The sequence below is a fragment of the Artemia franciscana genome, chromosome 13 (assembly GCF_032884065.1).
Source record: "Artemia franciscana chromosome 13, ASM3288406v1, whole genome shotgun sequence".
Classification (NCBI taxonomy): Eukaryota; Metazoa; Arthropoda; class Branchiopoda; order Anostraca; family Artemiidae; genus Artemia; species Artemia franciscana.
Genome location: NC_088875.1, coordinates 17,173,803 through 17,197,852, shown reverse-complemented (window position 1 = coordinate 17,197,852; position 24,050 = coordinate 17,173,803). Strand labels below are relative to the sequence as shown.

Genomic DNA, 24,050 nt, shown 5'->3' with positions numbered 1-24,050 from the left:
AAGGATGAACAACCGCGTACCAAGTGCAGTGCTTGCGAGGGTTTGCTGCTAAACACAATACATATTGTTCAAAATCTAGGAGTAGGGGTATATTTGTCATTTCTCGGATTTTTTTCGTTAAAAATACCAAAAAGTGACATTTCCAATTAAAATACCCCCCCTCCCCCAATTAAAATACAATTAAAAGGCCCAATTTAAATACACTAACCAAAAAATAGGTGAATAAGTGGAAAAGCCATATATACATATATATAATGAAAAGAAATCACCAATGCACCAGCACGAACACATAAAAAAAAAGAAAAAAAAAGAAGACTGTTTTCCTACATTAGCAATTAATATAGATCAGTACTTGAATGAGGCCTTAACCCTACTCATCCATACAATCACATAGGTCAAAAAGCATAGCCATAGACAATCATGTAATAATATATATAATTTTTTTTTAATTATATAAATTTATAAAATTTGTTTTTGCTTAGCGTGTAAATGAAGCACGGTGTTATTAAGTTATATTCTATTGTAATTTCAGGGTTCACTGACTTTTAAATGCCTTTATTAATGTAATTATATTACTTGGATTGTACTGAGGTAATGAACTGAATAATAATTTATGATAAAAACATGATGCTAATATGGCGAATGGCAAATCTGTTGCAAACTCTGAATCTGCAGCGCTAATTCCAATGTTTCAAATTCGTTATATTTGTTATATTTCATACCCACTATTTTGCTTGAGATTTCTTTTTCGTGACTCAGCATGTTGCGTAAATATTTTTGAAGCATTTCACTATGATGTTGATTTTTTCAAATAGGTTATCATTTAAATAAAACAAAAATTTCTTCATTTAATTCTTCAAATAAGGGCATCTTTCGATAAGAGTTTTTATGGCACTTGGTATGAGTTTTTATGGCACTTGGTATTAACCAAGTGGCATATGGCGATCGCAAGTTCTGTCGGTCTGTCGATCAGTCTGTCTGTTCCGGTTATGCTAGTTTAGGCACTTCCAGATAAGCTAGGACGATGAAATTTGGCAGGCGTATCAGGGACCAGACCAGATTAAATTAGGAATAGTCGTTTCCCGGATTCGACCATCTGGAGGGGAGTGGAGGGACGGTTAATTCGGAAAAATTAGAAAAAATGAGGTATTTAACTTACGAACGGGTGATCGGATCTTAATGAAATTGGATGTTTAGAAGGACCTCGTGACTCAGAACTCTTATTTTAAATCTCAACCGGCCTTAAGCCTCTGATTTTCCTTTTAAATCAATCCATTAATTCTTAGAATTTTGCTAGAGCTCATGCCATATGAGCTCTTGGCTCTTTCGGCCTCGTCACAAGTGCCATATAATCTCTTAGCTCTTGTTTGATTATACATTCGGTGCACTTCTCTTGAAAATCAGTTGTTGGGGCGTATTTCCACTCTCATGGCTGTACAATCTGATACCAGGCATATGGTAAAACCATCATGAAGTAGTAATTTAAAATTTTCTGCAAATTCTATCAGAAAAGCTATTTAAAGCGTCATCACAAAAATCAGATCTGAATGGCACTAAGTCGTCAAGAAACGATTCGGTTAACCTTCAAATTAGATGGTGCTCGTGAACAGAGGGTAGTTGGTCTTCGTAGGAGCTTGATGGCCAAAGCTGGTCTGAAGCCTAATGGTGGTTTCATAAAGTATGGCTGTCACTGGGATATTCAACCCAGCGGTAGTACACCTTTCACTCAATCTAGGACAAAATGGGGGGAGGGATTTTTTTTATCACCTAATGAAATTAGTAAGAATCTGGAGCTTACCCATAACACACTATAACTAATAGTGTGTTAATCATGTTTATCTTTCGAGAATGCTAATATTGATTTGAGGTTAACACTGTTTCAATAAAGTTGACTGCATAACTTTGGGAGCTCCTCGAAAATATATCCAGTCTATAACCTTTGAAAATTTATTTTCCTATTCTAACTAACAACATTATAAGTATACATTTTTCTTAATTCAGTTAATCGAGTTTGTTACCGAAACTAAGGGGATTGAAGATTTTTTTTTTCTCGGAGATATTGCAAATAAACTACTAAATGTTTACGTAAAAAATTAGAAATATATAACTGGAAGCATAAGTGAAATATTAAACAGTTATCTGTGGTGATTCCTAGTGATTTTATACATTGACGATATAATTGTGAAAAGTTTGCTGTTGAGAGTTGTTGAGAGTAATATTTTGCTAGAATAATGCTGACCAAATATTCGAACGTAATGTAATCTGCCCTTAGCTTTGATCTGAATCTAAGTAATTTATTTTGGATAGTCTTTTTCGTAAATAAAGAATTTTTAAGATAGTAAATAGAATTGGTTAATTGTGCCAAAAAAGAAACAAAGTTTTTTTATGCATAATAGCTAATAAAAATAAAGAAAAGGAAATGACTGAAATTCGGACGGATATTCTTTTGTTTTCAGCTAAAAAAAGTAAATAAAAGTCTAAAAATTCACAACTTGAGGAACAGAAGAATAAAATAAATTAGGCAAAACCGCAACGACTTAAAAACGAAGTCCGAGTGAATGTGAAACCAGGAGGAAATATTAGTACTAGTATTAATAATAGAAGCATATATTGATATTTGCACTAACAGTTATGGATATATGCCATATTTAAAAGCACATCAAGAATATCAATTTGTATATCTGTCATTCTGTTGACTTTTTTATTGACCTCAACCCATTTCGGAGAAATATAAATTTGTTTTTGGTATCACTAATCTATAGTGCTACTGTACCCTAGCAGCACAGGCCCCTTACTAAGTAACCGTGCAAACTTCAAAACTGTGCGTTCCGTAGCTATTTTATATGTAGTTCTTTCCCCCTAATTTTTGTGAATTTTTAGTATTGTTAAATTTTAGATTGAACAGAAAAAGCAGCCTATTTATGGACAGTAAAAGCAAATAAACGTTTTTCCTCTCTCTCTACCGGCTTAGTGTGTAGTGAAAAAGATATATAGTTCTGCTATCTGCGTTCTAGAAGCTGCGAAATTAAACTTTTTCTATATATTCAAATATATAAAAATTATATGTATATAATATCTAATATATATATATATATATATATATATATATATATATATATATATATATATATATATATACAGTGTGCATATATATATGTGCATATAATATATATGCCCAAGTATTAGTTTCTTCTGCCTTTTAAATTGCAAGAATTCGCCAGGAAGAGCACTTAGTTGTGCTTCTGTACCTTTTCTCTCTCTCTCTCTCTCTCTCTCTCTCTCTTTCTTTCTTTCTTTCTTTCTTTCTTTCTTTCTTTCGGTCTCAGTCTCACTTTTTCCCTTCCTTCTTCTAGTTTCTATGTTTTTTTTTTTATTCCATTGTTTGAAACAAACGAAATATATTTTAGTTAATGGCACCCTTTTCTTTTCCTTTTTATTGTAAACAGGTCTTTTGAAATAGCATAATGTTTAGTAATGCATAAGCTTTCAGCTGATAATTATGGCATGGTTATTCAGTTGTATTCCTTCACCCTGCTTTACCCCAGATATAGATCAGTTGAATAGAATGTTGGATTTGTTGGGTCGTCCTAGTATTGATATATTAGAGAAGATAACCAGTGGAAGTGTGAGTTGAAAATATCTTACTTATATATATGTTGCCTGCTCTGCCATTAATGCTGTTTTTTAAAGGTGCTATTTTCTGGGTTTAGCACCAAAGCATCTTTTTCTTCTTCTGATAAATGAGCTTAACGGAATTTAAAATGATTTTAAATAGTATTGAGGCTGGCAAACATTGCTTGATTATTTACAACTTAATGAAACTTATTAATCAGTATTTTTGGGTGAATTGGTGATTGTATAGATGCTTAAATAAAGGGTCTAGCTTTTATTTAAGACGGTAAAGAAAAAAAAGGCCAAAACTTTTGCTTCACGTCCAGAAGCCTTTATAAACTGAAAAAGAAATTAGACTGAATGGCTAAAACGTAATATGAAGATAGAAAACATAGCGCAACACTGTTAAAACATCTAGGAAAATAACACGAAGAGAAGAAAAAACGCTGAAAGCAAAGAAAAAGAAACGCGAAGCAACGTACTTTTGAAAAACCATATTTAATGTTTTGAAAACATTTCTAAGCACCTCCAATGTGGTGACAGTAGACTACAGCAATCCATCACTACAACGGGGTTGTTTTGAACTTTCGAGCTCCGATGAGTTGTTAGTAGCAGGAGGGGTAGTAAATTTATCTAACGAAACAGTGGAATAAACCGAAAAAGAGAATTATTTTTAACACGTCAATTATTTGATGGGATAGTGTCATGAATTTTTGGTGTGTACTTGAGTATTGAGAATGTTCTTGAATGCAATTTAGAATAAACTGGAGTGAAATTGGTCTTTAGAAAAATTATTTTACTGTTAACGGAAAAAAAATGTGAAATGTATTTGGGGTTAATTCTTGTTCGTAAGGATAAATGAAAAAAACGAGTTTTTTTAACTGAAAGTAAGGAGCGACATTAAAACTTAAAACGCACAGAAATTACTTCGTATATGAAAGAGGCTGCTTCCTCATCAACGCCCCGCTCTTTACGCTAAAGTTTGACTCTTTCTCTCAATTCTTCTACTTAAAACAGTAAAAAACTTTAGCGTAAAGAGCGGGGCGTTGATGAGGAAGCAGCCTCTTTCATATACGAAGTAATTTCTGTGCGTTTTAAGTTTTAATGTCGCTCCTTACTTTCAGTTAAAAAAACTCGTTTTTTTTATTTAATTTCTGAACGTTTTTGAATCAATGCATGTTTTGATTTTGGCTCTCCGCAGAGGAATAATCAAAACGAAATTTGCATATTTTTTTTGGGGGGGGGGGGCTAAATGGCTTTCTCATAATTTTGATCGAATGATTTTGAGAAAAAAAAAGCGGGGGCGAAGCCTAGTTGCCCTCCGATTTTTTGGTTAATTAAAAAGGCAACTAGAACTTTTAATTTTTTACGAATCTTTTTATTGGTAAAAGATTTACGTAACTTATAAATTAGCTTACGTAAAGAACTTTTGTATTCTCATGTTTTTATTACATATATGAGGGGATTCGCCCCATCGTCAGTACCTCGCTCTTTACACTAAAGCTTAAATTTTATCCCAATTCATTAAGAATGACCCCTGAATCACAAAAGCCGTAGAATAAATAGTTGAAATTACTAAAAATACTTTAGCGTAAAGAGCTAGGTATCATAAGGAGGTGAGCCCCTAATATGGGTAATAATTTCTGTTTGTTTTAAGTTTTATTGCTGTTCCTTACTTCCAGCTGAAAAAGCTTTTTCACATTTATTTTTTAATATTTTTTTTTAAAATAATGCTAGTAAATCCTGCTCTCCCTTCATGGAAGTTTTCTTCTCCCATGACAAATTCTCGATGGAAAGTTCCCCCAGCATATCCCCCTCTTCTCAACCCCTCCCCCCAACCAAAAAAATCCTCCTGAAAACGCCTGTATACTTCCCAATAACCATTACTATATGTAAGCACAGGTCAAAGTTTGTAACTTGTTGCCCCTCCCACGGCAACTGTGGGGGAGTAAGTCGTCCCCAAAGACATAGTTATAAGGTTTTTCGACTACGCTGAATAAAATGGCTATCTCAGAATTTTGATCCGTTGACTTTGGGAAAATAATTAGCGTGGGAGGGGGCCTAGGTGCCCTCCAATTTTTTTGGTCACTTAAAAAGGGCACTAGAACTTTTCATTTCCGTTAGAATGAGCCCTGTTGCAACATTCTAGGACAACTGGGTCGATACGATCACCCCTGGGGAAAAAAAAACAAAAAAAAAACAAAAAAACAAATAAACACGCATCCGTGATCTGCCTTCTGGCAAAAAATGCTAAATTCCACATTTTTGTAGATAGGAGCTCGAAACTTCTACAATAGGGTTCTCTGATACGCTGAATCTGATGGTGTGATTTTCATTAAGATTCTATGACTTTTAGGGGGTGTTTCCCCCTATTTTCTAAAATAACGCAAATTTTCTCAGGCTCGTAACTTTTGATGGGTAAGACTAAATTTGATGAAACTTATATATTTAAAACTAGCATTAAAATGCGATTCTTTTGATATAGCTATTGGTATCAAAATTCCATTTTTTAGAGTTTTGGTTACTATTGAGCCGGGTCGCTCCTTACTACAGTTCGTTACCACGAACTGTTTGATTATCCTCGTGAAATAAGAGTCCATCAATTGTTTCGATGCATAAAACTAAAATAAATATTAAAGACAAAAAAAGACAAGACGCTGTCTTGTAACCATTGCTTTGAAGTAAATTAGAATCATCGAAATGGAATTCCCTGCCTCTATAATTCCCATCCCCCATTTCCTTATTTTTCTTGGAACTTAAAAATTTCGGTTACGTTTAATATAATTAGGCAGTTTTAATGACTCAAGAGTGTAAGAATCCTCTTCTTTTAATTTATTGAAACGAATGCTTGTGTTTCTTGTTTCATTTCTGTATCTACGGTTGAATAAGTCTGAATGGCAGCTTCTGTTTATCTTTGGTATGGAAAGTGCTTCATTTGGTTGCTTTAAGTATTGTAGTTGTGCCTGCTACTTCCTCTTCATATCAGTTGTTTCTAATTTTTGGCTTCCTCAGTTTTTTATTTTGTCCAAAATGTTAGTGGGTACTGGTGGTGTTTACTTTAACTGAATTTCAGGGATTGAGTTAATTCAGGTTAATAATCTCTTGAAAATCTGGCTTTTTTTCTTTTGAAAAGATTAACGGCCTTTGAAATTCTATTAACGCCATCTAACTAGACAAAAAGTTTTATTTTCTTATGGAAATTTGGTGATGTTTAAAGGCTTGATATTTGATATTCAGAAACAGCTCATTTCTGAGAAGTCAGGGTGGGGGGGATTACGGTTTTCTGTGTGAAACGGACACGTGTTTGTTTTCCCTTCTGTGAATTTTTGGCTGAAAATTGTACTCTCCTGAAAAATCTTATCCCTGAAATCCTGAAAATCTTACTCTCCGCTGATTATGGCTGAAATGCGACGAGTATGGCTGTAAAGTGTCATAATGACAAAGATTCAGGGCCCCTTCCTAACCCTCCCAGAGCTATTGGCTCGAGCATGGTCCCGCCAAAAGGCTGAACTCAGATCCATACTCCTACGTCCTATCAATGTTGATTGCTATCTGCAACCTCTGCTGGTAGATGTTGTGGTTACAAGAATTTAGGGATTCCATCCCCCACAGAGGTTAAATTGGTCTAGACGGCTAAAATTTTCACGTGAAATTTATGCTCACATTCCTCCATGTTTTGCGAAATAGCCGATATTTTGTTCAGGTACATGTTGTGCATTACAAAACTTAAGCCCTTCCTCCATTTCCGATGGAGTTAGGCACTGGTTACCCGATTGGGCACAAATAGAACGATAGCGTTTACATTCTGCAACGTTTTATTGAAATCTGCCAATGGTAGATATCATGCTCTTGTAGATATCATGATGACAAAAGAAAAAGGAACCCGTTGTCCCTCAGAAGTTGGACTGTGTATGATCTAGGTTGAACTAATCACCGAGATTAACTACTTTTCCTTCCAATTGGTCAAGTTGAGATCCAAGAGTCTTAATTGATCTTTTGATAGCAAGAACATAGGACCATTCTCGTTCTCCTAAAAGGGTTTGGATGATATACCCTCCCCCACTCTTCCCCACAAAAGCTAGAACTTGGGTTCTTAATTTTCACTAAATTTGGCTGTGACTCAACAAACTCTTCTGCTACATATCCAATTAGCAATAATTAATAATCTTTCCAAAAATTTTAAAAAGGCTAATTGAGATCTGACAGACCCTTTTGGTACACGTCAGGATGAAAAGAATTGAAGACCAAACCCTCCCTAGATTAATCAGACTAAGGAATTCAAAAAAAGGTACAATTAGGATACTTTGTTCTTCAGATGATAGGAATTTTTGAAAAAATGTATTAAATCCCTTTTCTATAGTACAAATGGTTCAAACCCTGTTTTTTAAATTGAAGTTGTTTTTGCTGTATCATGACCTATTTTGACCTATTTTCCTTAATGATTAATTTATTAAAAACTATATAAACTGGCATTCTATTTTAAATTTTATTTTTAAATGCTAAAATGATTGTTTTCATAGGCCCATTTTTGAGTACTGCGACGTGGGACAACTACCAATGCAAATACTAAGAAGGGCAATGGCATCATAGAGAGAGGGCAAGGGGGGACAAGAGGTGCTAAAAGAAAACTTCTTCATACAAACAACTGCCAGCTGATAAAAAAATAACTGAAACACGAGTTTTTTTTTCTTCGGTTTCGTTAAAAATTTATGTGTTTAAATGTCTTTTGGATTACTGCAACTCATATTTTGAATGAAATATAACTTTCCAGTTGATAATCGAGCGTTAAAATAATTTGATTGTAAATATGCTTCGATTTCCATCCAGTTATCCCAGAAATCCCGCAGGGGGAGATTGATTAATAAACAATGGAAAGAATTTATTTTACTGATAACAGTAGAAAAAAAAATGGAACACAATTTATTTTTTCTTCGGTTTCGTTTAAAATTTATGAGTTTAAATGTCTTTTGGATTATTGCAGTCCATATTTTGAATGAATTATAACTTTCCAGTTGATAATCGAACGTTAAAATAAATTGATTGTAAATATGTTTGGATTTTCATCCAGTTATCCCTGAAATCCCGCAGGTGGAGATTGATTAATAAGCAATGGAAAGGATTTATTTTCTAATGATACTTGGTATTAATGAATTTGCTTACTCGTTTCATTTCCAGTATTGCATGTTCTGGTGAGTTTATGTTTGTGTCTTAACATGTCTTTCTGTTTGTTTTTTGTTTGTATATTTCCCTGACTGATGATCGTTTAGACATCGATCAACTTCTGCGAATTATGGCTCTGACTGGGACGCCGAGTGAATTTCTGCTTGAAAAATTGGGAAGCGAAGAGGTAATTTTATTTAACGCTTTCTGGTAGTTTTTGGCATTTGTGGTTGCGCCCATGTTAATTTGTGAATCCATGTTGTTCCTAACACTTAATCGTCTTCCTATACTCAAAACCGCGCCCAGAATCCCGGGGTACTGTGGTTCAATTGACGTTCTTCTTTGAGTAGTGACGATTCAGGTAGTCCAGAAACTGAGATTATATTTGAGCTCGCCCCAGGCAATCTCGTGCTGCGAAAACTTCAAAGTTGAACAAAACTTCGGTGAAGTGAGAATACCGAAATGCTAAGCTTTCCACCAAGTACCAAAATCAATATCGCTAGTAATGTTGCTTTGAGCTCTCTGGCATTGCTATATAAAAAAAATCGTGAAAATCCAATTGTGTTCAGGCAGGTTGAGCATCAGTTAGGGATCATAGTTGGGGCTGTTGTGACGGGAGGTATGAGGGGATGGGGGGATCCGAGGGATCTGATTTTCAAAGAGGCACATTTCCAGAAGCTTCCTTCTTTGATGCAGAGATTTCCCTATATGTTTTTACCTAAAAAAAAAAGGGGAAAGGCAAGTTTCCTCCGGGGCTTTGTCTTGGATTAACGGCTCTGATTATAGTAGACTTTAAAGTAACTAAAAATAACATACCCTTTTGAAAGAAGAGGACCCTATCTAAGTTCACTTTAAGTTTACTTAATATTTGGGATGTGCTTCCCTCCTTTTGGTTAAGTTCTTTTTCCTTGCTGCCTGTTTGTGAGATGAATAAATTTACTATACCAGAATTATTTTGGCTTGACAATTTAATTAGGTATAACACATCTCACATTTGGATCATTTAAACTAACAAGTTTATCGACTTCCTTTTGACTTGTTGAAATGCGTGTGAGGCGCAATAGATCGGTCCTGCGCAGAACTACTTAGAACTTAGAATATTACTATTAGATAGAATATTAGAACACTATTCAGAATATTAGGACTTTCTTGGGCCATTTTCGTTTCTATACACAGTGTTTATGCGAAAATTTATATAGTCAGATATATGATTTTTTCGTATTTTTTTCGACTAAATTAATTCCCGAATCACCATCACCAATATTAAATTACCATTTGAACGCGGAAACCAGACTCTATATAGAAGGTTGTTTTTTACCCAAAAAACTAGAAAACGCCTTAGTTTCAGAAGTACTAATTGAAAGAAAAGAAGATGGGCCACAGTTTATCACTATGATAGAGAACGGGAAAGATTAAAGAGCACAGTTTCTTACATCATTTTGTATTTTCTTTTTTTAGTTTTAGCAAATTTTATGGTTTTGTAAACCCTGACTAAGTTGGGTCCATTTGACACCCCTGCTAATTCGTTAATCTTTTTAGTCTGAATAATTCACAGTTAATTTTGTTTGCTTGTCGTTAATATGATTAACATTTATTAGAAACCCACTAACATCAAGTTTTACGTTGCTGTCTTGTTTCTGATACCGTGAACTGTCTCTTTTGTGCTTGTCTTGTCCAAATAGTGTTTTTATCAACTTAACCGTGTGAGTCCTTAGATATTGACCAGCTTACGAGGATTCTTTGGCTTATAGGCACACCTGAAGATGATTTTCTTCAAAAAATTACTAGTGAGGAGGTAGGAATTTGGACTATGAAATATTTTCTTTGCTACCTATCTGTCGCTTCTTTTTTTTATCCAGCACTATTCTTTCTTTTATTTTGTCTTGGAATAAACTGTATTATAAGAAGGAAATATTTTTAATGTCATTTTTGAGATTATATGCAACCATTCCCGCACGTAAGGGAGATTGCCCGTGGTTCGGAGGATCGTCTTTTAGTAAAATTGAAAAATAGTGGCCAAAATTGTGTTTTTTCTTAATTGTGTCCCCTGTTTTTGAGAAAAGCGGTGTAATACCCTCTCCTTACTGGTTTGGCAAATGTGCACCCAAGTATACAACTTCGGAGGAGGGGGGGAATTTAAACATCTGCAGAAAGAATGGGAGGTTAGGGGTAGTCCCCCTCACATACGGGATTGTTTCTATTCAGTTTAGCACTAGTTAAGCTTTATCGCAAAGGGTGGGGGTTTGAGCGGTGGCAGCGAAGACGTTTACGGAATAATTTCAGTTCGTTTCAGTTCCACTGTCATTTTCTTTTTTTCGCTTTTATCAAGCTTATTTTACATTTTATTTTCTTAGACTTTAATTTTTTCTTGTTTTTTTTGCTACCAGAGAATGCAATAAGGTTTGGTGTCACCGTATTGAGCTTTCTCTGTCATTTCACTCGGTTTTAGAGTATTTGGATGTTTTCCTCTCCTGGCTTTTTTGTTTTTTATGACTTAGGTCCTTTTTCGTCTTTAACGGATGCCGATTCAAAAAGTAATTTTTCGATTATTTCAACATACCTCGCAAGGTATTAGAGACACAACTCTACGAAAGATTTAAGGGGGCAAGGGAACAAATTTGATTTCTGGGAACTCACAGAGTATTTATAATAGTTTATATGTTTGTATTCAACTGATGTTTTTGCAGGCGCGGACGTACATTCGTTCATTGCCTCCGATGAAGAAAAAGGACTTCAAGCAAGTTTTTAAAGGTGCGAATCCCCTAGGTAAGTAATGTTTCTTTTATTCTCCTCTTTGTTGGACAGTTTAACTTCAGGCTTAACTCGTCCCCCTGAAGCGTTTTATTTGGCTTATATTCTATTTCTATTACTTTTTTTCTTTAATTCCGCAACAGTTTCCGTTTAATAAATAACCAACTCTCTTTTTTTATTCTTCTTGTATTTTTCTCTCTTCGATTTTCTTCTTTATTTTTTCCTCTCCTTTATTATTCTTTCTTCTTATTTTTACTTTAAGTAGCATTTTGTTCATTCTAGATCCCTTCTTGGTAGTGTTTACACTTCTAATCTCTTCCGAAAAACTTGAGTTTTCAGTTGTGAGAACAGGTGAAAAATTACATGCAAAGTTCTACATTATCAATTTTCATTAATCATTACTTCAAATTTTGGCCCCACAAGAATCTGCATCATTCATTGGCTTTCCTTAAAATTTCCTGAGAAGAAAAGTGGAAGCTCTATTCGTGGATCTTACCAGCCCAAATAGCAAAAACTATTAGCTCGATTGGCTTGTTCTGTAAATGTTCAAACAGTTCGTGGTAACGAACTGTAGTAAGGAGCGACCCGGCTCAATAGTAACCAAAACTCTAAAAAATTGAATTTTGATATCAATAGCTACATCAAAAGAATCGCCTTTTAATGCTGATTTTAAATATATAAGTTTCATCAAGTCTTACCTATCAAAAGTTACGAGCCTGAGAAAATTTGCCTTATTTAGGAAAATAGGGGGAAACACCCCCTAAAAGTCGTAGGATCTTAACGAAAATGACACCATCAGATTCAGCGTATCTGAGAACCCAACTGTAGAAGTTTCAAGCTCCTATCTACAAAAATGTGGAATTTTGTATTTTTTGCCAGAAGACAAATCACGGGTGCGTTTTTTTTTTTTTTTTTTTTTTTTTTTTTTTTTTTTTTTTTTTTTTTTTTTTTTTTTTTTTTTTTTTTTTTTTTTTTTTTTTTTTTTTCAGGGGTCATCGTATCGACCAAGTGGTCCTAGAATGTCGCAAGAGGGCTCATTCTAACGGAAATGAAAAGTTCTAGTGCCCTTTTTAAGTAACCAAAAAAATTGGAGGGTATCTAGGCCCCCTCCCACGCTCATTTTTTCCCCAAAGTCAACGGATCAAAATTTTTAGATAGCCATTTTGTTCAGCATAGTCGAAAACCATAATAACTATGTCTTTGGGATGACTTACTCCCCCACAATCCCTGGGGGAGGGGCTGCAAGTTACAAACTTTGACCAGTGTTTACATATAGTAATGGTTATTGGGAAGTGTGCAGACGTTTTGAGGGGGATTTTATTTTGTTTGGGGGTGGGGCTGAGGAGAGGGGGCTATGTTGGAGGATCTTTCCTTGGAGGAATCTGTCATGGGGGAAGAAAAATTCAATGACAAGGGCGCAGGATTCTCTAGCATTACTATAAGAAAACAATGAAAAATAAACATGAAAACGTTTTTTCAAATGAAAGGAAGAAGTAGCATTGAAACTTAAAACGAACAGAGATTATTACGCATATGAGGGGTTCTAAAAATACTTTAGCATAAAGAGCGGGGTATTTACGAGGAGATAAATACCTTGCTCTTTATGCTAAAGTATTTTTAGTAATTTCAACTATTTATTCTACGGCCTTTCTGATTCAGGGGTCATTCTTAAAGAATCGGGACAAAACTTACGATTTAGTGTAAAGAGCGAGGTATTAACGAGGGTACAAACCACGTCGTATACATAATAAAAATATAAGGTTATGAAAGTTTGTTACGTAACTTAATTCTTAAGTTACGTATATTTTTTACTAATAAAAACGTTCTTTAAAAATTAAAAGTTCTAGTTGCCTTTTTAAGTAACCGAAAAATTGGAGGGCAACTAGGCCTCCTTCTCCACCCCTTATTCTCAAAATCGTCTGATCAAAACTAAGAGAAAGCCATTTAGCCAAAAAAAATTAATATAAAAATTTCATTTTAATAATTTATGTGCGGAGAGCCAAAACCAAACATGCATTAATTCAAAAACGTTCAGAAATTAAATAAAAAAAAACTATTTTTTTTAGCTGAAAGTAAGGAGCGACATTAAAACTTAAAACGAACAGAAATTACTCCGTATATGAAATGAGTTGTCCCCTCCGCAATCCCTCGCTCTTTACGCTAAAGTTTGACTCTTTGCCACAATTCTACTTTTTAAAACAATTAAAAGCTTTAGCGTAAGGAGCGAGGGATTGCGGAGGGGACAACTCATTTCATATACGGAGTAATTTCTGTTCGTTTTAAGTTTTAATGTCGCTCCTTACTTTCAGCTAAAAAAAAATAGTTTTTTTTTTATTTAAAATTCATTAAATAAATTCAGTGAGGGCAAAGGCATTCCTCGCCTACTTACTTGCTTGAAACTCTCCACAAAATTAAGATGAAAGATTCATGAGGAGGTACTAGTGGGCTTCAATTTCATCTTTTTCTAGTGTCAAGGTATATTGGTATGATTCAGACCCCATTTTATTAATTGCCAAACATTGCCAAAATTTTTTTTTTTTTTTCTTTTTTTTTTTTTTTTTTTTTTTTTTTGTATGAGAAAGAATCCCATAAATCACAAAAGACGACAAGGACACCAAAGTCAGCCAACCAGAAGAAGTTACTTTGACCTCTATTCAATTTAATGCCTAATGCCTCCAGATGCTACCTGGACATTTTTTCCCTGTCCGAGTGACCTTGTGGACGCGTGGTCTATTTGTGCCCATTTTTGGACCCCAACTTGACACATTTTTGCCAAAGCAACATTATCTTTATCAATTCCTTTTCCACTAGTACTGCTAATAACTCACTGAACAAGCCGCCTAAGGTCAACACAGCTACGGACGCTCCTGCTTCATCCTAATCTATTCAATGCCTCGCTTTTAGTCCCTCCAAAGAAGCTCCCATTTCCCTTAAATCTTTCCTTACGAAATCCCCCCACCCCATTCGGAGACGATCAACTTTTCGTTTGGCCCTGAACCCACTTTTTGTTTGGCCGACAAGGATAATCTTTGGCAATCTATCATCTGCAGAACGTGTCCTAGCCATCTCAACCTTTCTCTCATTATACCCCTCAAAAGTGGGATTGAACCACATTTTTCGTATAGCTTACTATTTGAGATGCGGTAAGTCAATCAGATACACAAAGCAATCCGTAGGCAGTTTTTCTGGAAAGCCTTTTCTGGCAGTTTTTCTAAGAATTCCTTTCCTACTTCTGTTGAATTAAATTGGCTTATGTTGAAACTTACATTGGATGAAGCTTGGCGGATTGAAGAAGCAAATGTCATAGATACGTGATTGACGTAACCGTACTGGATTTGCTCTCTTTGGGGAAGTTGAGAGGAGGGGTTCAGTGCTTTGGCGAGTTTGGTGCTTCTGGACGCGCTAGGACGATAAAAATTGGTAGGCGTGTCAGGGAGCTGCACAAATTGACTTGATAAAGTTGTTTTCCCAGATTCGACGATCTGGGGGGCTAAAGGGAGAGGAAAAATTAGAAAAAATGAGGTATTTATAACTTGCGAGTGGGTGATCGGATCTTAATGAATTTTGATATTTAGAAGGACATCGTGACTCAGAGCTCTTATTTTAAATCCCGACCGGCATCAAGCCTCTGATTTTCCTTTTAAATCAATTTATTGATTCTCAGAATTTTGTTAGAGCTCATACCATATGAGCTCTTAGCTCTTCGGGCCTCGTCACAAGTGCCATATGAGCTCTTAGCTCTTGTTAAATTTTCTTCTGCGAGAATTTATTTTCCAAGGGGTATTTCTTGGGGAGGGGTGAATGTCTACAACCAAATAAAAGTAGTATATTTTTTGGTTGTGTGTGTATTGAAATGCAAAGTTATTACTCTATTAATTATTATTATTTCCATGTTATATTCTAACGTGATAACAATCGTAATATAAGTAAAACTAAACTTAAATAAAGTAAAATATATTCTACATTGACAATTACAAAAAAGCCATGATTTTAATGAGAGGGACGTACGTGACGGATTGACGGCAAATTATAAATATTTGGCTTCAATTCTTTTAGGAATAACCGCAAATTGTGTAATATTCAATTTGGTACTTGTATGATATACCCAATACCACTCAAGAAGCGATGTTAGGTTAATCCTAATAAAATATGCCTAATTATGATAAAAATATAATACTTTAAAAACAAATTTGGGCTATATAGTTGCACATTAGGGGGGTGGGAGTAAAATGCAGCGGGTCTGCATGCAAATGTGTTAGCTACAATCATTCTGCATATTACGAACACTGTAAAAATAATTGTTTGAGATTCAGAAAAAATTGTTTGTAATGTTTATCAACAACAAAATTGGACTTTCAACACCTGAAAATCGGTGAATTGAATATTAAAGACCTTACTGGGATTGCCTGATCATTGTTGAATTTCTAGTTCGTCGAGAAACAAAATATTGGATTCCCATACCGGAATTGAATTTCTACTTTGTTGACAGAACAACATGCTGGATTTTAAGATCTTTATTGGATTTCCATCTTGTTTACTGAATTTCCCATTCTTTTATTGGATTTCCATCGTTCTTCAATTTCCTAGGTGTACAGTGTACTATCTAGTTCTCATGATTCAGTTTCCGTTTCTTCTTTCTGAAGCATCAATAAAGACAAAAACAAAACTTATTTATTTCACAAGAACATAAAAACACAACAAAAAATTTCTCCCAGATAATGTGACACGGCTGCACCTTCTTTACGGCTGCACCTTTTCATGGTGGAAATCAGTAGTTCAACGGTGTAGTAGCAGGCCAACAGAAGAAACTTGAGTAGGAAATATCTTCCTATCAGGAAAACAGTGACACACGGACCTGAAATGAAGATGAAATCTAACCGAGGCACATATAAAAGAAAGACTGCGCCCCCTTTTTTATACCTCCAGAGCTGAACGATTGCAACAATAATACCACGAATCCTGTCTTTTCTGAATATCTTTGACTTACTCATCAGATCTTATTAAAACCCTTCGAAACGATTTGAGTCAAACTTAGAACGAACTGGAAATCACTACGCGTAATAGTTAAACTACTGCCATTAAAATGAAATAAAATCTCTATAAAAATCGAAATGACTTGAAAAACTAATGACAATTGAGGGTTCAATGTACGATTAGATTAATTCCTGGAAATCTCAGTAACTCAAAATCTAGATTTTTTTTGTATTTCAATATTTTATTTTAACGGATTTATGCTTCTTGACTAGGAAGGTCCTTGTTTCCGTCCTGCAATGTTTTGCTATAGTTGGTTTTGAACTCTGGGTCCCGCTTTATCGAGTTGAGACCAATACCACGGCCCCATCGCAGGACTCTTATTTCGATGTTATAAGAATGAGAAAAAAAAATGTTTTGAATATATTCAGTTTCATCAATGCGCAAAAGACGCAACAGTTTTTCCATGGTTTAGGGATGTTTTCAGTTTTCCCATTTTTTGCTTAAGAATTTTTTTTTTATTTTCATTTCATTTTTTACGTTGCTAAAGGTGGTCTGAGCGTTGATTGTATTAAATAAATTTGTGTAAAGTTGGGGCAGTTTGAAATTGATGTTCGTAACGGTTTCTGAGCTAAGCTTTTGATTAAAAAACAAATTTTTAGATAACATACTCAAAAGAATCCTCCTGGGAGAATCTCCCACAAATCATCCGTGAATCAAAATGGTATAAAAGATTAAATACCTGACCAATCAGCGTTCTTTATTTGTATCTTGTTAAAATCTTATATTTATGACTGACGCGAGAATATTTATGGCGTGGTGTGGAAAAGATGTCTTTTCTACAAATTGGAAACCCCCTAGTTGATTATCCTCCCTCAACATTCCCTCTACAGTTTCAACCTAATACCCTTAGCCACCCTTAAGATGTTTCCCATACACAGAGGCGGTCTTAAGAAGCACACTTACCCAGGGCGAAGAAACTTTTGGCCGCCAAATTTCAAACAGTCTAACGGTTATAATCATTTTTTAGTTTTCAAAATTTTGATCTTTGTAAAAATAAAGTAAAGGGAGCAGTTAACAAATGAAAATAATCAGTAAATTATAATAAATTAATAATATAAATTTAAAACAAATTGAGTCCTGGGCACAAGAGAGCCCAGAGCCGCCGCTGCACACACACACATTTTGGACAACCCAATACATAAAGTATTTTTTGACCTGGTTTAACATCTCAACATTCCTTGAAAGTTTCAACTTAGAACCCTCAGCCGTTCCTGAGAAGTGTCAACCTAATGCCCTTACCTATCCCTGAGATGTTGCAGACGCTTCGTTTTTAGAAAATGGATGCATATAGTGCATTGTGATGGAATTCGTTATCCCCCTCGGCCTTTAATGAGGGTTTTAACGTGATAAACTTAGTAATTCAAGAGATATTGCCATTTGATATACTTAGCCATTCAAAGCAAAATAATAAATATATTGTAGATTATACGGATTAACCCCTTTGCCAGGAATTCACGCTGCATTAAATTTGCCGAGTTTAGTTTCATTTTGCTTGTAAAGTCAGTTATCATTTAATTTGAAAACTTATTTCTAAGTGTATTTAAAAAGAAACTTAGTCCTAAAAAATGTGACCTCAGAATTATTCCAGTACCCCTCCCCAACCATCTACTACTATTCTGGCGTCACCCCCAGGAAATTTTCAGCGGGCGCCCTTGTAATTTTGATTAAATTATGTGTAAATGAACAGAAACTCAATAGAAGAAAGTAAGTTTTTGTCAAATGAAAGTAAGTGTCAACATTGAAACTTAAAAAAAGAAGAAATTATTGTGTGTATAATGCGGGGGGGGGCTTCCCCTTCTCATCCCTCGCTCTTTACACTGAAGCTTAAATGCTATTCTTGTTCTAAATCTACGACCCTCGTGCGTGAGCTGTCGTTCTGAAGGAATTGGGATACAAAGTCAGACTTTAGCTTTAAGATAAGGGGGCTGAGGAGGGGACAGCCCTCCTCACACGGAATCGATAAATTTGGGGCAGTTTATAGGCCTATAACTAACCCACGAATAAGAAGAACCTACCACTCGATGCTCTTTCCGATATAATAATCGCTTTATTTAATAAAGTCAAGTCTAATTCAGAAACTCAATTTTAAGCCCTTTAAGAACCCCTAAAGATGATAAATTTTTGTGATATTTTAGATACCACTTAAATACCACTGGTAGCATCACTCTTTTAAACCGGTTTACAGGTAAATTGAACTGACTGTTACGAAATCGAGAACCAGAAAAAACATAGGAAATATATAATCTGGGGTATATTGAACAGACTATTTATTTGAACAGACTTTTTTAAGAGGCTGAGCTTCTTAAGATTTTATCTTCCTATATTGGTACATTGATAGGTGAAGTCAAGCAATCATTCAAATTCTTTACTATGTCAATCAGATACATTTCTGTGGGCACTCGCTTACGAATTGTGAACTTTTTTTTTTTACCAATTTGGGAAACCACTGTTTACCGTTGTATAGTGTCATTGATAATAAACTTTGATAGGCAAAGTCAAGCAATCATTTAAATTCTTTACTACGTAAATCAGATACATTTCTGGGTAAAATTCTAGTTTAGTGACTTCTTGCTGTCTCGGAAAGGGGTTAGGTTAGGAAAATGAAACTTTCGGGGATGGGTCTACAGGCTAAATTATATCCCGGGAAGGTATTATAAAGTACCCACCTCCACTCCTTCTCCCTCTAGAGGGCCCTAAAATTCGCCTACATGACAGGCCTATTGAAATTTTGACAAAAACAACATTTTACCTTGTTTTTCAGTTACCAGTTGCTTTTTGTCTGCCTTTAGTTCTGAAAATGCAATTCCTGTTATTTGAGTAGAATTCTGAGCCATATCAATGTTGTTGTTTTTTTTTTCAAAATTTAGGAAATGTATTTGCGTATCTTTAAAACCTTATAAATAGGGATTGAGCAAAGTTGTGAAGCTGAAAGCAATTTTTTTGTACTTTATTCAAGCAGAAAATCTATTTTTCAAGGTTTCACTTTTATAACACACATATTTTAAAGGTCATCAAAGGTCAGGACCCTCTTGAGGGGGACGCAGTGGAGGTAGGTACTTCAAAATGCCTTCCCGGGACATACTTTTGTCTGTAGACCCATCCCTGAAAGTTTCATTTTCGTAACCTAACCCCTTTCCGAGATAGCAAGAACTCACGTGACCTCCCTCCCTTTTTTCCAATTTGGAAACCACTGTTCACTGTTGGGAGAACGTTATTAATAAGCTCTACTAAATATTTAGCATGAAATAATAATTTATTCTGTATAATTAAGGTTCCATGGTGTAATGGTTAGCACTCAGGACTTTGAATCCTGCGATCCGAGTTCAAATCTCGGTGGAACCTTAATTTTAATAATTTTACAAATATTTTTTAAAATCGTGGCTTAAGAACTATTAAAAAAAGAGTAAGCATTTAAGTGTGGCTTGGGGGATATCCGTCTTCTTTAAATGCCAAAAAGTAAAAGTATAGAATAGAGAAAGGAAGAAAGCGACATGAGATTACAAAGAAAAAAAAATGCCATCAAATCTAATAAATTATGCTCATCACACAGTTAATCTAAAACGCTTCAATCCAGAGCTGTTTCGAAGTTCAAAAGACTAAACCACAAAGTTGCTCCCAAAGTCACAAAATGTACCTTGAAGGTGAATATATTTTGAGCTTACCTATGTCACCTTTTAAATGATTTAACCCTATTAGGCTGTCGTCCACAAATTTATTTTTTGCATAGGTTGATAATTTAAAGAAAGTTTTTCGATCAGGAGTTTACAGAGCTGGGTATCTTACATAGGCTGCCAACAGTGGCGTAGCTAAGAAGGCAAGGGGGCGGCCGTCTACAGGCGTAGCCTCTGAGGAGTGCTAAACTGAGGTTTTTGTGAATTACTTAAAGTTTGTCTGCTTTCACCACCAAAATAAAAATCCGTATGTGTTCTTCTCTGGAATCCGGAAATGGTTTTTACAATTGAAAAAAAAAAGCAGATAAAATTGCTTTCATCATGTAGAATGAAAATGGAAAGAAGAATAATAAAAAAGAAGGTTAAATAGATCCCAAGCTTCTAAATCCTATCTATTCAAACCATTCGCGATAATATAGAAAAGCTATTTAATTATCAGAAAACATTCAGAGCGATCAGGATGAAATTCTGAAACCAATTCTGATGTAATTCAGTTGCTGTGTCTGATATTGACAACTGAATTTTTAGTATTTCTTCCTTTTTGGAAACCGTACGTGCTAAAGTTGATCGAATATGGCGGGTTGTAAAGGTGGTAAGGGGGAGGGGACCGATATTGTTCACAGTCTGGAAAGTTATAGCTACGCCTCCGGTTGTCAGGCACCTACGTAGGAATTTATTGCTGGTTTTTTACTCGAAAACAACTGTATTAAGTGAAAAATACTGGAAATGATGGATAAAATCGTGAGAGTAATAAGATTTCAATTGGGAAGGGGGCTAGTAAACCTCCTGGATACCTGCCTGTCACCTGTCCTAAACCACGATCTCTGTATACAGAATATGTTAATTAAGATTTTCCATAAATTTATCAAAACAGAAGATGTAAAAGACATAAAGAGCAGGAGATTTTTTTTTTGTACTTTCAACCCTCATGACGTCACGTTTTTATGGATAGTAACCACAGTGACTGTGTTGGGTAGCTACTGTTATTGGTTTTTTTTGTTTATTATAAACATCTCTCAGACTGATTGTAATTCAATCAATAGCTTTTCTTGATTAAAATTGACGGTCTTACCATTGAAAATTCTTGTTAAGCCTGCTACCAAAGAAACTATGAGCAATATTTAAAGTACAACCTACAAAAATTCGAGTAGACGCAACTATTTGTTTACTATATTCAGACTTGAATGGTTTTGTTTTTTTAGCGATTGATTTACTTGAGAAGATGTTGGAGCTCGATGCTGAGAAAAGATTGACAGCAGAACAAGCATTAGCTCATCCTTACCTTGCTCAGTACGCTGACCCAACTGATGAGCCAACTTCCCCTCCATACGATCAAAGTTTCGAAGACATGGAACTCTCCGTTGAAGATTGGAAAGGTATTTGCCTTTTTCTTGCTCCATTTGTTTTTTTTTTTCTTTCACTGTGTTGCTGTTGAAAATCTCCTCGAATTGCTTTATATGAAATGTATGCTTCAAGAGGCTCCAAAGGCATCAAAGGAGAGACGATGCCTGTTGGTGCCCTATAGTGCGTTCGAGCATTCCAAGATTACGTATCCGAGAAGCACTATTGCTTATCCTTGGTGTTTTGCGAGACGGAAATGAAGTTAGAATTTGGGAGGATTACTACTTGAAAAGGTCTGTATTATTTGTCGGATTAGTTACACCGGCGACCCCAGAAAATGCAGGATAAGCAGAGGATAAATGATGGCATATGTAAATATAATATGCAATGTTTTTCAAAATGAAAAAAAGATAAATTGTAGGCGAAGTAAATATAAAATGCGGCTCACCTTAAGAGATTTGTAAATAAGCCATGTTTGCAGCGGAGTATACGTGATCAATTTTGCATAATGTACACGTGCTAATTAATGTATTCTGCTAGTTGTCTTATCTTTTTTATGACAAGAACTGCTACTAATCGGCATGACCATGTAAGGCATTTGATAATAGAATCGTTTGAGTCTGGGTTGTCTACAGTGTTTTAGTTAACAAGTTGATGAAAAAGTATTTGTCATTGTCTTGTACAGATTACACACAGGGAAGTTAGTATTAACCCAATAAGTTAGATAAGGCATGCTCGAGCTCACTAATAGCGTCCTGCCTGCGAGGTCTAATTGGCATTTTGTGTTTAGTCTTCTCCAAAGTGTGATCAAAGCACAGTGTTATTTCATCTTTTTCGTCATCGCAGTCCATCTGATTGTCGATGGAGACTTGACCTTGGCGTTTGATTGTTTTCTTCGATGCTTCAAGCTCTGTTATCTGTCGTCATGTCCTAAATGTATCACGGACTAGCAGTTGCGCCGTCATTTCGCGGGTTTTCTGGTTTGATGCGTGCTGTGTCCAGTTTATAGGCCTGTTTCCACCGTCCACGTGGATACTGGTAATTGTCTTTTAGTTCATGGAAAGAGAATTACCACCTAACAAAAATTTAATACCATCAGTTCGATAGGGGGTGTCTTTAATTGGATGTGAAATATAAAAGTGTAATCTTCAAATATGAGCAAAGGTTTTACATAGTATTTCAAGCTTAGAAGCAAGTTTAAAACTGCAATACAAAACTTTAAAAGACATAAATGAACCATAGTTATTCTTTAATAAAGAAATTTGTAAGTTTTAGGTGTATTCTCCAATTTTTTATTTTTTTCTGTTAATTTGGCTCCTGAAATCCATTAATTGTCTTCAGCAGCGTTTCGGAAATCCTTTATGTTGCAGTGTATCAGATTAACGACGCTTCTTGACTACTAAGGTCCCTGTGTCGGCCCTGTAGTGCATTACTGCAGTATGATTCGATCTCTGGGTCCCGTATTACCAAGCTAAGGTCAAACCCACTGCGCCACCACAGGACACCCTTTATGTTGCATATTCTTCAGAGGCTATTATTTAAAAAGCCTAGGGGTGTTTCCTTGGTTGCTGTGTTGATGTCCAGTATTTGCATTCGTACGGTATATCAGGAGGGACGTTGCTGCTGAATACTCGGAATTTAAAACTGTTTTAGTAATTTTAAAGATATAAATTTTATCCAAGGTTTGCGATCCAGCCAGTCCAGTACGAATAGCCTTCCCAATATCAGAAGTTATGATTTCATAATGTTTGCAGTATTCATATATGTTTACTTTCTATAACATTTTGAAGGTAAAATTGTGTGTGAAGGCTTTTTTTACATTATTCTTTGCTTTTTTAGTCTTTGGCACATCCTCTTGGACAGAAAAGTAAATTTTTTTTTCATCCTAATAATTCATACTTTTAATAGCAAATCTTACTTGTAAAGCTACATGCTGAGACAAATCCTATATCCTTCAATATCCTTCAAACAACCAATTGACCAAGCTACTCGAATATGATGAATACCATAACAGAAAATCGACAATTGATTTTCTGAAGATTTAAACCTTGGAGATTGGACCCTTGAAATTGATGAATTTAGATGAAAAGTGTTTCTTTATTTTCATTTTTAGATTGGCTTCTCAGACTCAGTTCGTGATAAAATTGCGAAAATACTGATAATAAAGAGTAAACATAGGATTAAGCAAATTCATTAACACTTAACTGAAATACAGTAAATATTTTCTCTTTGTAATGACAGCATAAAATAGGGACTATTTTGGGATAGTAAATCATTAGGACCAAATTAATAAATACTGTTCTTAGACCTCTAGTAACATCTACATTTTTTTATAGATTCAACAGGATTTCTTTTCTTTTTTGATTGTTTGGCTAAATGTTCTTTTTTTTTCAAACCCACATTCCTTCTTTCTAATTTAAAAGGTGAATTGCTACTAAAAACAAAAAAAAAAGAGAAAAAGTCCTTAAGTTTGAACTGAAT

General features: G+C 35.0%; 1 protein-coding gene, 1 long non-coding RNA gene and 1 other non-coding gene across 6 annotated transcripts in view; 2 read left to right on the top strand and 1 right to left on the bottom strand.

The window, feature by feature from the left end:
• The window catches only part of LOC136034591 (mitogen-activated protein kinase 14-like), a 104,124-nt gene that overhangs the window by 35,622 nt on the left and 44,452 nt on the right, over nucleotides 1-24,050 (top strand). For 2 of the 4 annotated variants that reach the window (XM_065715864.1, XM_065715861.1), the window contains exons 7-9: nucleotides 8,880-8,959; nucleotides 11,460-11,538; nucleotides 21,431-21,604. In XM_065715864.1, coding sequence (XP_065571936.1) covers nucleotides 8,880-8,959; nucleotides 11,460-11,538; nucleotides 21,431-21,604 — 333 coding nt within the window. Of the gene's footprint in view, nucleotides 1-3,545; nucleotides 3,626-8,879; nucleotides 8,960-10,487; nucleotides 10,568-11,459; nucleotides 11,539-21,430; nucleotides 21,605-24,050 lie in introns of all 4 variants that reach the window. The other 2 variants (XM_065715863.1, XM_065715862.1) reach the window with 2 other exon arrangements.
• Nucleotides 16,173-23,667, bottom strand: LOC136034594 (uncharacterized). The gene is made up of 2 exons (XR_010619212.1): nucleotides 23,488-23,667; nucleotides 16,173-16,378 (listed from the first exon to the last, which is right to left on the bottom strand). It is a non-coding gene; the product is annotated as an uncharacterized LOC136034594 (long non-coding RNA).
• On the top strand, nucleotides 19,828-19,899 carry Trnaq-uug (transfer RNA glutamine (anticodon UUG)). The gene has a single exon. It is a non-coding gene; the product is annotated as a tRNA-Gln (tRNA).